The sequence below is a fragment of the Varanus komodoensis genome, unplaced genomic scaffold (assembly GCF_004798865.1).
Source record: "Varanus komodoensis strain SLA01 unplaced genomic scaffold, ASM479886v1 scaffold4, whole genome shotgun sequence".
NCBI classification, from domain to species: domain Eukaryota; kingdom Metazoa; phylum Chordata; class Lepidosauria; order Squamata; family Varanidae; genus Varanus; species Varanus komodoensis.
This window is the reverse complement of record NW_025335941.1, coordinates 36,738,349-36,752,062: the sequence shown is the minus strand read 5'-3', so window position 1 is coordinate 36,752,062 and position 13,714 is coordinate 36,738,349. Positions and strand designations below refer to the sequence as shown.

The 13,714-nt window shown below is 43.2% G+C and overlaps 1 protein-coding gene across 9 annotated transcripts in view; it reads right to left on the bottom strand.

Annotated features, from left to right (window-relative positions):
• Positions 1-668: 668 nt before the first annotated feature.
• COL8A1 (collagen type VIII alpha 1 chain) overlaps positions 669-13,714 on the bottom strand; it is a 132,338-nt gene continuing 119,292 nt past the window's right edge. For 4 of the 9 annotated variants that reach the window (XM_044442028.1, XM_044442029.1, XM_044442031.1 and 1 more), the window contains 3 exons: positions 9,263-9,485; positions 7,086-7,392; positions 669-5,653 (listed from right to left, as the gene is read on the bottom strand). In XM_044442028.1, the coding sequence (XP_044297963.1) occupies positions 3,744-5,653; positions 7,086-7,392; positions 9,263-9,265 (2,220 nt within the window). In that variant the 5' untranslated portion in view covers positions 9,266-9,485 and the 3' untranslated portion in view covers positions 669-3,743. Of the gene's footprint in view, positions 5,654-7,085; positions 7,393-8,564; positions 8,913-9,262; positions 9,486-13,714 lie in introns of those variants that run through there. The other 5 variants (XM_044442033.1, XM_044442032.1, XM_044442035.1 and 2 more) reach the window with 2 other exon arrangements.

The following is a 13,714-nucleotide window of genomic DNA, read 5'->3' as shown; positions in this document are numbered from 1 at the left end:
AAGCAAACAAATGACTGCAGAACCAGGTGCAGGTATTGTCGCCTGTTTCAGAACCTTTCTGTGATGGGCCACTTGAATGCAGCCATGGATAACACTGCATCTTGAGGTCTGCTGCTGAAGATGAAATCTCTCCCAGTTTTTAAGGTTGCCAGTTTTTAAACGGGACCTCTTTTTGTGTGTTTAACTGAAGTCTGATACCTATGTGAAGATCAAGAAAGAGATCTCAGAGGATGTTTTGGGATGGAAAGGAGGGGAGGGGACTTAGTGGCCAGGATATGAGGTCCCGAAGCTGTGCCAACCTCTTTCCCTCCATTCTGAAATACCTTTGCTTGATGGCCATTAGCAAAAATGCAGAGAAAACAAAGTGATTTCTGCTGTAAATTTAGAAATAATTCTTATAGTTTGAAAGTTTATTTGCTTATATAATGTTTGCTAATTTATATTCATATATACAAATATAGAAATTATTATTATAATATAAAGTACTTGTCAACATAGTGCAGAACACTGCAAAGAGGTGGCCCGTGTGCCCTGTTGCACTGAAGGACAACTCTTTCTTCTGATATCTCTTTAAGCCATTTTTTCCCCTAGATAGCTCTATGGACCTTTGAGCTGCAGCTACCCTCTGTGTGTGTGTGTTTTAGAACAACAAGAAATAAATAGGCTGAAACGTTTTAAAAAGATATTTAATAAGCATTTTTACAATCAGTACAAAAATTAAATACAAAAGTATGTGCTAATTTCACTTCTCGCATAATCTTTTCTTAGCAACTGACCCAAGGTACCCCTGTATTATAAACGGCCTACTACTCTCAACATTCCATAAAATTCTGATTTCCTAGCACCATATCTCTGATATTGAAATCTTGTGTTGAGGTTATACTGCCTTAATCTCTGTATTTAAATAATGGAAATGCCAGTTTCAGTTCATGTTCCCTGTGATGGTAGAGTCTTCTTTTGGTTAAATATGGAGGCTGCTGTTTATACAAGTGATGAGCTAAACATTTAACATGGTTTTAAACATATGTAAAAATGTAAAGTGTGCAGCACTGTAAAGCATATTTTTAAAAATAACTTCTGCAATTCATTTTCACTGTGAGATTAGCACCATTGTTGAAATGAGAAGAAATGATCCATCGAAGGGTTAGAGTGGTTAAGCCCATTGACACCAAGCAATCCAATCCAGCTAGGGGTCATATGTACACAGGTGGGCATCTGAATGAGGACAACCTGAATTAGTGTGTGAATGGATACTGTGAGTCTGCAGGACCAGTTCAAGCTCTGCTACAACCATAGGCAAAGCTTCCTTCTGATGGATGTGGGGATACAGGAGTTCCTATTCTCTTCTGAAGGGTTTTTCTGCATGAAACTTCTCCTCACTGCTCTGCAAAGGGCTGGCATAAGCAGAAGGGGTTCTGGAAAAATCCTGGGTGGGTTGTCCTTCCTGCAGAAAACCTAGACTCAAAGCAGAGATCCTTTTAAGTGTGTGTCTACTTTTCATTTTTACTGAAGAGAAGATGGTAGCCCTTAATTTGGATCCTAAAAGTCCTCCTACCTGGCCCCACTGTTGTTTCAATCTGGGTTGGACCGCCTGCGTGTGCTCCAGAGTAAAAAGAAAAGATGGTCTAGCTGATGGATACACATACATAAAGGAATGCCAGTTTGGCTTACAGTGGTCCAATGTCCCAGAGTGGCAGGGAATACGGTATTCCCCTGTGGATGGTCTTATTCCCACCATAGCCTAGCACCTCTTGGATTCCAATGCCTTATACAGCTGCTAAGACTGACGTATTTAAGGCCAGCCCTGTGCATGCACTTCCTCCCCAGTCCACCTGCCAGGGCTCTGTCCACACACCCCTATTGAAAATATGGTGAACCAATCAGATTTTCAGCAGAAGGAAGCAGAGATGGATGGAGGCCTCTGCTCCCTGTTCTTGCTGAACTGTGGATCCACCTTGTCAGTTTTCACAGCCATTAGCCATAAACCCTTTGGATCAGGGTCAATGGATAGCATGCCTAACTGCATGCTGGACTGGCTATGGCATTTTGCTCTTCCACATGTACTGTGGCTTGCACAGACTTGCAGGCAAATGTAGGTAATTTGGAACAAAATGCAAATACTGAGAGTTACCAATCAGTCACTCCTTTCCAGGAGGTGATTGCCTTCATGTAACTCATTTGCATGATACTGTGGTAACACTGAAGCAAAGTGTATTGTTCAAAGCAATCACCAGGCCCCATCCTCTTCATTTGTTTAGTGGGCAAAGGCGCTGGTGCATAAATACTCAGCTTCAGTTTTGAAGATAATCAACAACAAGACAAATTAGTGCTTTCTTCCTAGTTCCAAAGCAATTTTTTTTTAAATCACCACCTAGAACACAGGTTCCCAAATAAAGAGGTAGACAGATAAGGGCCCTGAAGCAACTAAAATTAAGCTCTATACTATCCCTTTGTTTTCAGTGGGAGAGTTAGGAGCCAAATGACACATGATGTAGGTTGCACTGTAGCTTCCCTCCCTCCAATTGCAAAGGGAATAGCTGAGGAAAGCAAGGGGACCTATTTTAATTCTCTCTCTCTCCAATGAAAATCATTCCTGGGGTGGTGGGCATGGGGGGAAGCTCTAGGAACATATAGTTGAGCAGGGCCTCGTTTTGAGCAGAAAATCTGCCTGAGAAGCAAAACTATAAACCCTTTTAAAAAGATGTTTAAACCTTTTATACATTTAAAATCAATGTCATCCTTCTTACATGGGGTTCGTTGATGTAGTGTATGCATGAATTGGGAGGGGAGTATATTTGATTCAATAACACAAATGGTGACAGGAGGCTGCTAGTCACAACGACTGTAGGCTATCTATATGTATACCATTGAAATCAAAGCCAGCTAAAAATGCTTAGCTTTGACTAGATCACACCTAAGACATTCTGCTTGTTTGGGATCCATGATGTAGATATTACATCCTTGCCTCACCTTAGCTACATGTGACTTGCAATTCCCAGTATCCATGTCCAGAGGTCCCTGGGAAATCTGGGACAGCGGCAACCTCTACCCTGCACCACACTAACATTAATTGGCCTCATTGAATAGTTTTATCTAAAAGTCACTGATTTTCAGTACTTCACAAAACTATCTGGATGCTTCTTAAAGTATTCCAACAGCTCCTTGGAAAGTAACCCGCACTGCTAATTGCTGGAAAAAGCATTGGGAATGTTTTCATTGGATTTCTGTCAACTAGCTAAACTGGAAAGGAATCATTTTCTACCATTCTTTGTCAATACGTTAGAAAAAATCTGCACATAAAGAAAATAAAGACTTTGGGCAAGCCTACTTTAAATCAGTGTTGTTTAAAATATATAATATATATTTATATATATATGTACAATCCTATCAAATAATTTTTTCATTTTTTGTCTTCTTGATTTCATTTCCTATGTTAGCTGAATGTGTTCAGGTAAGCAAACCATAAAAGTGAGTGACAAGCAAGCAGCCTGATATGGTATTATCATCAATGAAACAAAGCAGGTAAATGTTGAAAATTTTCAGCGTACAGCAGCAAACAAATCCTCATTGGGTTTATCACCATGATTTCTCTCTTTATAACAAGTTGTTCAGAATGTTTAAAGTTTTAATTTTATTTTAATTATTGTACATGTTGGTCCAAAATAGAGAAAATTAAATGCATCTTTCTATGGTATAGGACTGAAGCACAGAACAAGAGTTTTCATTTTGTCCAATTGTTTGGTTTACATGGGATACAATAAATATCCTAAAAAAGACGAGTGAACGTACTGCCCAGCATAGAGTCCTGCTGCCTGTTCAGATGGCATCTGGATATAAACTCTGTCACCTTGCATCAGCTGAATGACAGCGCTCCCTGAAGCTTGGTCCAGGAAGCCTTTCTTGTATTCATCATACGTGTACATCAACGGCTCATTGTTCTTGAATAATGCCACCCAGACATTCCCCCCTTTGCAGTGGACGTGGTATGCAAAGTAGTAGATCCCAGGGATTTCGCAGGTAAAGATGCCAGTCTGTGGGTTATAGTTCTGCCTGCCATTATAGAGGACCTTGTCAAACATCACGGGCACCCCAACCCGTGGGAAAGGAGTGGTGAGCTCAGCCGTGAAAGCTGGCATCTCATAGGTAACAGCACCACCATTTTTGCTTTTCTTCCCCATATAGCCATGTGGAGTCTTCACTCCATCAAGGCCTGGGCCCACCTCAGGCAAATATTGTCCCATGGCTGGTGGTGTAGGCTGTATCATCACTGGGGGCCCTGGAGGCCCAGGGGGCCCTGGAGGGCCCTGGAGCCCTGGCTGCCCAGGAGCACCAATAGATCCAGGCTTACCAGGTGGTCCTTGCATCCCTGCAATGCCAGGTTTCCCCATTCCTGGAAATCCTGGAGGGCCTGGTAGACCCCGTTCACCTTTTGCTCCTGGAAGTCCAGGAGGTCCAATCGGGCCACTGGGTCCTGCAATGCCTGGGATTCCAGGGGGGCCTTGATGGCCTTGAGCTCCTGGGATTCCTGGTTCTCCTTTGGGTCCCATAGGCCCATGAGCTCCTGGCAGACCTGGCAGACCTTTGTGACCAGCTTCTCCTTTGGGTCCAATTGGACCAGGCAAGCCTCTCAGACCTGGAGGCCCCACCTCCCCTGGAAAACCTGGCTTTCCTGGGAAACCCTGTAGTCCAAGTTCACCTTTTGGACCTATAGGCCCTTGAGGCCCAATAGCTCCAACTTCTCCTTTAAGACCTGGGAACCCCATAGCACCTGAAGGTCCCATGAGTCCTGGTAATCCTGGTTGGCCCGGCTCCCCTGGTGGCCCACCCATGCCAGGTGGGCCCATGTGCCCCTTTTCACCCTTTGGCCCAAGTGGCCCTGGAAGGCCAGGCATGCCACGATCACCTTTAGGTCCATGGAAACCTGGCTTCCCAATCCCAGGTAAACCAGGAGGTCCTGGTAATCCTGGCAAGCCTTGCTCACCTTTCCCACCTGGAAAACCTGGCTGTCCTGGGATTCCATCCTGTCCCGGCTTTCCTATGCCTGGAAGACCAGAAGGACCTTGAATCCCAGGAGCTCCTGCCAGCCCTGGAGGTCCTCGCTCTCCTGGAAGCCCTGGCTTGCCTGCAGGTCCCTGTGGACCAGGAAAACCAATCATTCCTGGCTTGCCTATCCCGGGAAGTCCAACAGGACCTGGAGGCCCAGGCAAACCAGGTGGACCTTTTAATCCTGGCAGTCCTGGAATCCCAATGCCTTTGTCGCCTTTTGGACCCGGGGGGCCTTGCATTCCAGGTTGTCCTTTCATTCCTGGCTCACCCTTTGGTCCTGGCTGTCCTGGCAATCCTCTGTCACCTGGTTTCCCTATTCCAGGTAGTCCATGAGGTCCTGGTGGTCCTTGGGGTCCTGGAATGCCCATTGGGCCAATTTCTCCCTTCAGCCCCATCTCTCCTCTTGGTCCAGGAGCCCCCATTCCTCCAGGTTTTCCTGGCATTCCGGGCATGCCTGGCTTGCCAATCCCTGGATATCCTTGTGGACCTGGTTTTCCTTTGGCTCCTGGCACTCCAAGTCCTGGTAACCCTGGAGATCCAGGTGGGCCTCTTGGTCCAGGCTCCCCAGGAGGACCCCGCTCACCTCTCAAACTGGCTAATGGAATTTCTGCTTGTTAAAAGATAGAAAGAAACATGTTAATAATTATGTCAGTTGCATATGCCCTGTGTACTTCAAACAATTTTAATTTTGCACTCACTTCAGTTGTAACATCATCATGATTACGGGAATAAATGCAGTTTACTTCTGCTGTCCTGCTGCCCTCATCATCCTCATCCACTTGATGGGCAGCCATTTTTAGTCCCCTTGGCTGCTGGACCTGAACCTTGACCAAAGCTTCATTTCTAGCTGCCCCACTGCCTCCCTCCTCTTCTTCCCTGCCCATCAGGCTGCCAGAAGAAGATGAAATATTTTTTTCAGAGGTCTGGACTTGTAGAGGCCTTTTGAAATCAAAGTACATACATTGCTCAGCTCTGCTCAACTGCATATCCTTTCCCAGTACAAACTGTTCTCGGTTGTGTAAAATGTTGGAATAAATAAAAACCTTCCAAGGGTACCTCTAAAAACAATTTTTGTTGACAATATAATTCACACACTGACTGAGTTTAAATAAACATATATATTGCAAAACTTCAGTAGAAGTTTTGAAGAACATGTATTTTAATGATAAGAATTTCTCCTGCAAAAATTAAAACACTGTTGTGTCACTGTTGATGCATCCCTTTCCATCCAGTTTGGAAACATGGATCTTCCTGATGAGCAGAAAAACCCAGAGTCTAAATGGTACTTTAAAAATGCCTATTGGAGGCTTATCAATACATAAGTACTTATTGCATTGTTCATAATTCTCAGCAAGCATGGACTTTGGCCAGATAGAGTTGCAGTCCTATGTACACGGAGGGGTCTAGACTGAAGAGGGCTGTGGATAACCTCCAGCTAGCTGCAGGAAATCTTTTCTGGTCCTGGAGCTTCCCTGTCAACTCCATCTAACTTGGCTAGTGCAATCTGAGATCAGGTAGGGATATAGCAAATCAGCCCATTGCTCCAGCATTGGTGATACTGACCAGCATCTCTCCCAGCTTTCAGGAAAGAATTTTTGCAATCCTTCCTGCAGATGTTAGAAATCAAAGCTGGGGCCTTCTGCATGTAAACCATGTGATCCTCAATTGAGCAACAACAACCAGTCCTACTGGTGTGTACTACACTGGAAAATTCTGAACATTTGGATGCCTCTAGCTGCACAAAGATAGTCAAAATGGTGGGAAAGTGTCATCAAAGTGCATAAATACACATGCTGGGTTATTCACAACTGTATAATTTTGGATATTTTATTTCAAAAATCCTATTGGTATAACATTCCTATAAACCACAAACATATTGCAGTCCCAAATTCCTTTGGAAATAACTCTGATATGCTCTCAGTGTTCAAATGAATGCACCTATTTTCTTCAGTCAAACAACGGAGGGTAGAAGGGAGTGGGAAGTTGAAGAAGAACAGAATTCTTTTTGCCAATATTACTTTTCTGTTTCCCTAAATTACCTTTATCTTTCTTTGAAATCCTCTCCTTACCAAGCATGGGTAACTGTGGGATTTCTTTTATATACTGAGGCACGTATTCTTTCGCAAATGGCAGGTGTGGTGCCTCCTTGCCCATGTGCTGCAATGGAATGCCATCTTTCCCCAATGGCACATGAGGTACTTGTCCAAGGGGTTGGTACTGAGGCACTTGAGGAGGTACCTGCTTGATTCCATAATAAGCACCAGCGTGGGTAGATTTTGGTAGTTCAGAGCAAATGATTACAGCCACCACCAATAGCCATGTAGGTGCTGGCAACATAGCCATAACCTGCATGAAAGAAACAAAGAAAAATATATAACAATGACTACAAGAATAAATATTGCCAATGCAAAATCTTGGAAAGTGTGTTCCATTGAAGCTGCCATTGCCTTCCCGTGAATGTTCATTTTGCTGCTTCTCATGAATGTAAACAGTGCTGGTTGCAGGTTTGGGGGGTGGGTTTTGCCTTCCTCTCCTTAGAGGCTGAGCTCTCAGTGAAAGCTCACCTGGCAGCAGTGGCAGGCATTACAAACTATCGTTTTAAATTTCTCAGTAATGGCTTGGATTTAGTGTCACTTCAGGGCATTGTAAGAAATCAAAATCCCCACCCCATTGTAAACACCATGTTAATTTCCCACAATGCCCCAGAGCAACACTTTGTTGGGGATCTTGTTGGAAATTTAGCATGGCAACCTGCAGGCCACTGTGCTCATCCCACTCTGCAAAGTATCTCAACAGATGATCTTGGCTGCCCAAGTGCTGTGGTTTGGAGGAAGGGAAGGAGCTGAAGCACTGCCAGCATATGCAATGTCTTGGTGGCACTGGCATCTTCCACTTCCTACCCCCAGAATGCCACCAGAGCCCCTCCAAGGCTGCCTTTGTGGCCTTGGAGAAGCAGGACTGTAGACAATCCTAAGCCTCCTTCCACAAGATGTTGTCAAGAAAGCCAAAGGCTTGTTCTGAGAGGCAAAATTCCCTTCCGCCGATTGTCCATTTTAGCTGTTTTTGCTTTTGCAAAAGGCTGCTACCAATAAATGACAGTTGATATCATGCTTTGCAGTTCACATCAGGGCACAGTTTTACGGCATGACAACATTGGCTGGGAGGCCAGAGTCCAAGCTTCAAGATCCTTAGGCCTTGAAGTTGGGAATCTTAGGGCAACACCCCATCCCACCCCTTTGTAGCTTCACACTCCTGCCAGGATTGCAACTGGAACTTGCGTAAGGGCTTGCCAGCAGTGGCGCCCCACCTACTTCCATCCCACTCTCTGGTGCTTTATCTCGACAATCAAAAACAGCCACCTAGCTAAATTGCAGGGACAGAGATGATGTACTACAGTAAGCGAAGAATTGGTGGGCTTTCTTATTTATCTTTTACGTTGTTAATGGCTTTTTGACACTTTCCGTGAGAAAGCAACATATAAAGGAAAGGATTAATCCCCCCCCCCACCACACACACACCTGTCGCCTTTTCTGGTTGTAGTTTATGAAGAAGGCTAATGCAGATCACAGCACATCATGGATGGAGCTCCTGCCAGCTGCACTTTCTGGGCTGGTTACAGGAAAATGAGTATCTCATTTAACAAAACTCTGTCCATTTGACTGCCCATGTCTGATGAAGCATAAGCTGTTCAGTCCGATACCCACAGGGAGTGAAGGCTCAGTCATTACAGTACAAAGAAGACCCTGTGCAGCAAAATAACCTTCTCAAAGAGGGGGAGATGGAAAAGCATAGCATGGAGGCGGGGAACCTTTGTGTACATTCAGGAATTTGAGAAACTGTCCTTGACATCACCACAACACAGCTGCAGTGGGGCAAAAAGCGAAAGAGACATAATGACTGAATATGAGGCAGAGATGGGGTCTGAGCAGCACACTGCACAGTTCCTTTGAATGCTCGTTCTTCAGCACCAAGAGAAAGCTCTTGCACAGCAACCCCAAAAATGAGTTAATTGAAAAAAGTGAGAGGGCGACGGTGCCAAGAAAGGTTTTTGAGGATGCTCTGATACCTGAGGACACCACATTACCTACACCTGTCTCAAAGGAGCAAAGGCATGGATAAGATTACTTTGGCATGAGGAAATGGCTCTAGCAAAAGACAGACAAAAGAAATGGAAGTGATTCTAGAAAATGGTTCTCAGAATATGCTCATCACATACCATAAGTTTCCCAGCTTTAACTGATCCAGATCAGTAAATGTTTATGAAACCTTTCTTTCCAATATCATAGATTAATTGCTGTTGCTAGAAGAAAATCAGGGTAGTGAATGTGGATTTCAGCTAATGTTCACAACTTCACAACACAAACATAATACTAAAGATGGACCAGATATGATTCAGGACAGTGTTGCCTTCAAAGCTTCCCTGGCTCTTATCTTTTTAGCTGCAAGAGCAAAAAGAGACACTTGGTAAGCCACACGCACATCAACATCTGACAACAAAAACACTAACTTTTCAGGATCAAGATAAAATTATGAGTTTTTTTCCCCGAAGAGCGTTACTAATTTATGTTAAGATCTTCTTTAAAATAGTGCCTTAATTGTTGTAAAAGCCTTCTTAAACCAGTTTTAGTTTGGGAGATCAGGACCATATAATCAGCATATAGCAGTATTGAAATTTTTAGTTGATCCAATGATGGGGGTGTAAATTGTGGTCTTCATAAGCTCTCTACAATATTATTTATGTGAAGGATTGATAATAAGGGGGTCAGCACGCCCCCTGCATCACACCTTTTCTAACGGGAATTTCTTTATTTAGGGAACCAGAGGTTCCCACCCTGATTTATGCAACCAGGGTATCTCCTGGAGCAGAGAAAGAAGTCTTTTGTCTATGTCCATTGCAGTGAGCTTAGCCCATAGGCATGATCTATTGATGGAGTCAAATACTGCTGCCAGGTCAACAAATGCAACATAGAGCACCTTTCTGTGCCCATTAATACCAAAATGGGCTAGTTGATACAATGTTTGACAGTTGTCGATGGTTCCAAGGCCTTTCCAGTAATCTGCTTGTACTGGGTGTAGAATATGCTCTGTATCCACCCATTTTGTCAGTAGATATTTAGTATAAAGTTTTGCTGGAACAGCAAGTAAACTTATTGGTCTATAATTTTGTGGGTCTCTTCTATCCCCTTTTTTTGGATATGGACTACAATGCTGTCATTCTAGCTGGGTGGGATCTGACCTGTTTCGTTAACCAAGAAGAACACTCTGGCCAGAATTGGAGCCCACCATTCTGCAAAGGCTTTAAATAAATCTGGTGGAAGCATATCCAGGGGATTTGCCAGGTTTCAGAGAGGTGATTAGACCTCTGATTTCAGCAGTTGAAACTGGCAACCATTCCAATGTCTCCCTGGGTAAGGAAAATGCTTCCTGTGGCTGTTGAGACCCATAACCAGTATTGAAATAAGATAACCAAACATGGCCCGGTATGTATGAATCAACCTGGCAATACGGACTATTCTTATGGTTAGCAACCAGTTCCCAGAAACAGGAGTCTTTTTTTTTTCTTTTTTTTTTTTGGAAACTTCTTAGTCTAGCTCTTGCCAAAGAAACTTAGCATGTTTCAGTTTCTTTTGCTTAATTAAGTTTTTATACTGGGACCTAAGTGGTAAAGGTTAGACAACCCACCTTCCCTACTGTGCCTAACTTGTCTCATGTGTCATAACAGTTCTTTTTAAAAGATTTTACAGTCATGATGGAACCAGCCATTTTGAGCATTGGTTGTTGGTGTATTGTTCATAAGAAGAGGCTTAAGACGGTTGTTAATTTCACCGAAGATTTGCATAACGTCAGAATTGTGTTGCAGGAGAGAGTCTCTCAAGCAGCTCAATGCCTGGCTTGACAGAGTATCAGCTAAAATAGAATGCATTCTGTCAGACCATTTAAGTCTCCTATAATTAGGAGTGAGATCCTCTTCAAAACCCATAAGCGGTTTCATCATGACATTGGAATTAACTTTAAGGGACAAGTGTTGTGGGCAGTGATTGCTCAAAGTAAGGTCTAAAACTTTGAATTTAGCCACCAGATTCATTAAGGCAGGAGTAATAGCTACATAATCTACAGTGCTGGCCCTGCCAGTCCCAAGGTAAGAATAGGTGCCACCAGTTATATGAAAAGAGGTGCCATGGAGTACATGGAGATTAGAAATGAAAAGGAGCTCCAGAACATTTAACCCATACTTGTTCACTACTGAATCCTTTGAAAATCAGTCTAGAAACTGGTTATGCCTAGCATGCTGAGCATTCAGGTTTTCCCTCCTCAAAGATGCCCACTCCTATTCTCTCATTAAAATCCCCACATAGAATAACATGCACATACAGGAAACAAGATATTAGCAAGTCTAGCATATCAGTTAACATGTCCCAGATGCAGGCCCTACTTGAAAAAGGTGAGCTCTTGGGTGGAATGTAGACATTTACTCATAGTAAACTTCTAAAATAATAACCTTTAAGGAGTAGAGTCTGGAAATTACTGGGCCAGTTCTCTACAACCTGGATATCAATGTTTAGGTCCACTGATACGAATGTAGCCAAGCCTCCACTTCCTCAACCCTTTGAGTGCGTTTTGGTTGCAGGGACAAAATAAGTCCTGAATCCCTGAATATCCAAAGTGTCAGGGTTCATGAGCTGTGTTTCTTGAAGGCATAATATATCGAAGCTATGGATGAATGGTATAAAATCAGAATCATAAAGCTTATTGTGCTAACCCGTCAGGTTCCAAAAAGGAACTCAAGTTGTTAGCTGGCATTTGACATCTTATTTTGGACCTCATCAGAGACCCTAAAAAAGGAACCATAGTTTGGGGGCCCTCCACCACACTGGCATTGGCTGCAGAAATGAGGACAGGGGTGTTCCAAGCTGCCTTCCCTTGGGTAGAAGTGGAGGAAATGACTTCTGAGTGTCTTATATATTTTCCCTCAGTGGAATAAGAGGTGAAGTAGGAAGTAGGAAGAAGGAAGTGAAGTAGTGTCAGGGCAATTCTTGGGTGATGAAGATGGGCCAGGTGACTTTGAGTTGTTTTCTAGCAGGGATGCAGGTTAGACAATTTAGAAGGTTTGTACTGATTTTCTTCAGGATTAATGCCAGACTGATAGTCCAAAGATATTAAATCAATTAAGGGCTTTGCTGCTGCTCAAGTCAGCAGCAGGGTTTGTTTCAGTTCGTCCAACCTTCTCAGTATGCCGTCTTGCTCTTTATTTGGTAGGGCTTCAAAGGAGGTAATTAGATCCGATTCCAAGGCATCATCAGTGCCAGATCTTTCTCGTGTAATTTCAGCATGAATATTCCGACAAAGCCTGGTCAAGGTTGTGGAAGGTGCTGGGTTACTATGGCTGGCTCCTTACCTATGGCATAAGGCAGGGGAATGACTGCTTGGGGAGATATGCCAGAAAGGATGCTTCTTTTTTCATTGTGGAAGACTTGCAATGGATATATTTGAAAGGCAGACAGAAGATGTTTCATTTTAAACAGCATACCAGGAATGATAGAATGATTGAAAGGCAATAAAATGCGTTTGTGGCTTCTCATGCTAGGGAACCATTCCACAGCACTTAAGTCAATCATGTAACTTTGGCATGGGAGAAGAGATAGATAGAATAATAGCTCTTCTGGAGGACCAGCAATCAATGTTAAATGTGTTGGGTGTAATTCTTAGTGCAGCCTAATGTGTTTGAAGAACACATTTACACATATCTGTACTTAACTCCTTGGCAGAAGATGGAACTGTGTGCACTGCCTCTGATTGTGTATCCTTTCTGGACTTAGGGGGTTCTTCTAAACAGTTTTGCTTCCTTAGACGATCTGTGGGCAGGTCCAAATTGGTGCCAAAATTAAAGGCTGTTTCAGAAGCTGCCAGCTTGTCTGCAAAGCCTTTGAAAACAGGTTTCAAAAGCTGTTTTTAAGACATTCACCTTTGTATTTATTTGAGTCAACTGTTCAAACATTGAAATCACAGTTTGGACAGTTAATAGACATCAACAGCAAAGCCTGTTGTAAATTCACTGGATGGTTGATTGTGTTGCTCTTTGTACCCCAAAGGTTTATAACCATCAGGAAATGGTAATGTAGGCTAAGGTTCATTCAAGTGAATGGACTCCTCATGCAGAGTGGAGGAGGACATGTCTAATAATTGTTTCTTGATTTCTGATTCCAGGTCCCAGTTTAGTAAATCGTAGCTGTTAGAAGTAGAAATAGAATAAAGGTGATTTCTCTTGTCCTTATTACTTATGGTCTTTCCATGTGTCACATAATCTTCAATTTTTGGTTGTTTAGTTGGCTTGGGCAGAGTAGATAAGCCAGGGCTGGTCCTGCTGCTTTTGTTGTTCTTGTTCCTCGCCATTGCAACAGGGGCTTGTATAGTATTTCCAGGAACTTACAGATCTGAGATGCAGTGTCCTTTGTAGGAGACTTGATGTTAAAATACTACTGGATAAGAATTAGTAAGAATTAAAATGAATAACTAAGCAGATAATAAAAATAAAGTGAAACTGATAAAACTGATAAGGTATCAGCGGGAGCTCAACAGAGAGGCTGTTGCTCCATTGCCATCTTGGAAAAACTCTCCGGATTAGGCAAAAAGTCTCTCTCTAGGATCTCTCCATGGCCCTGATACAGCA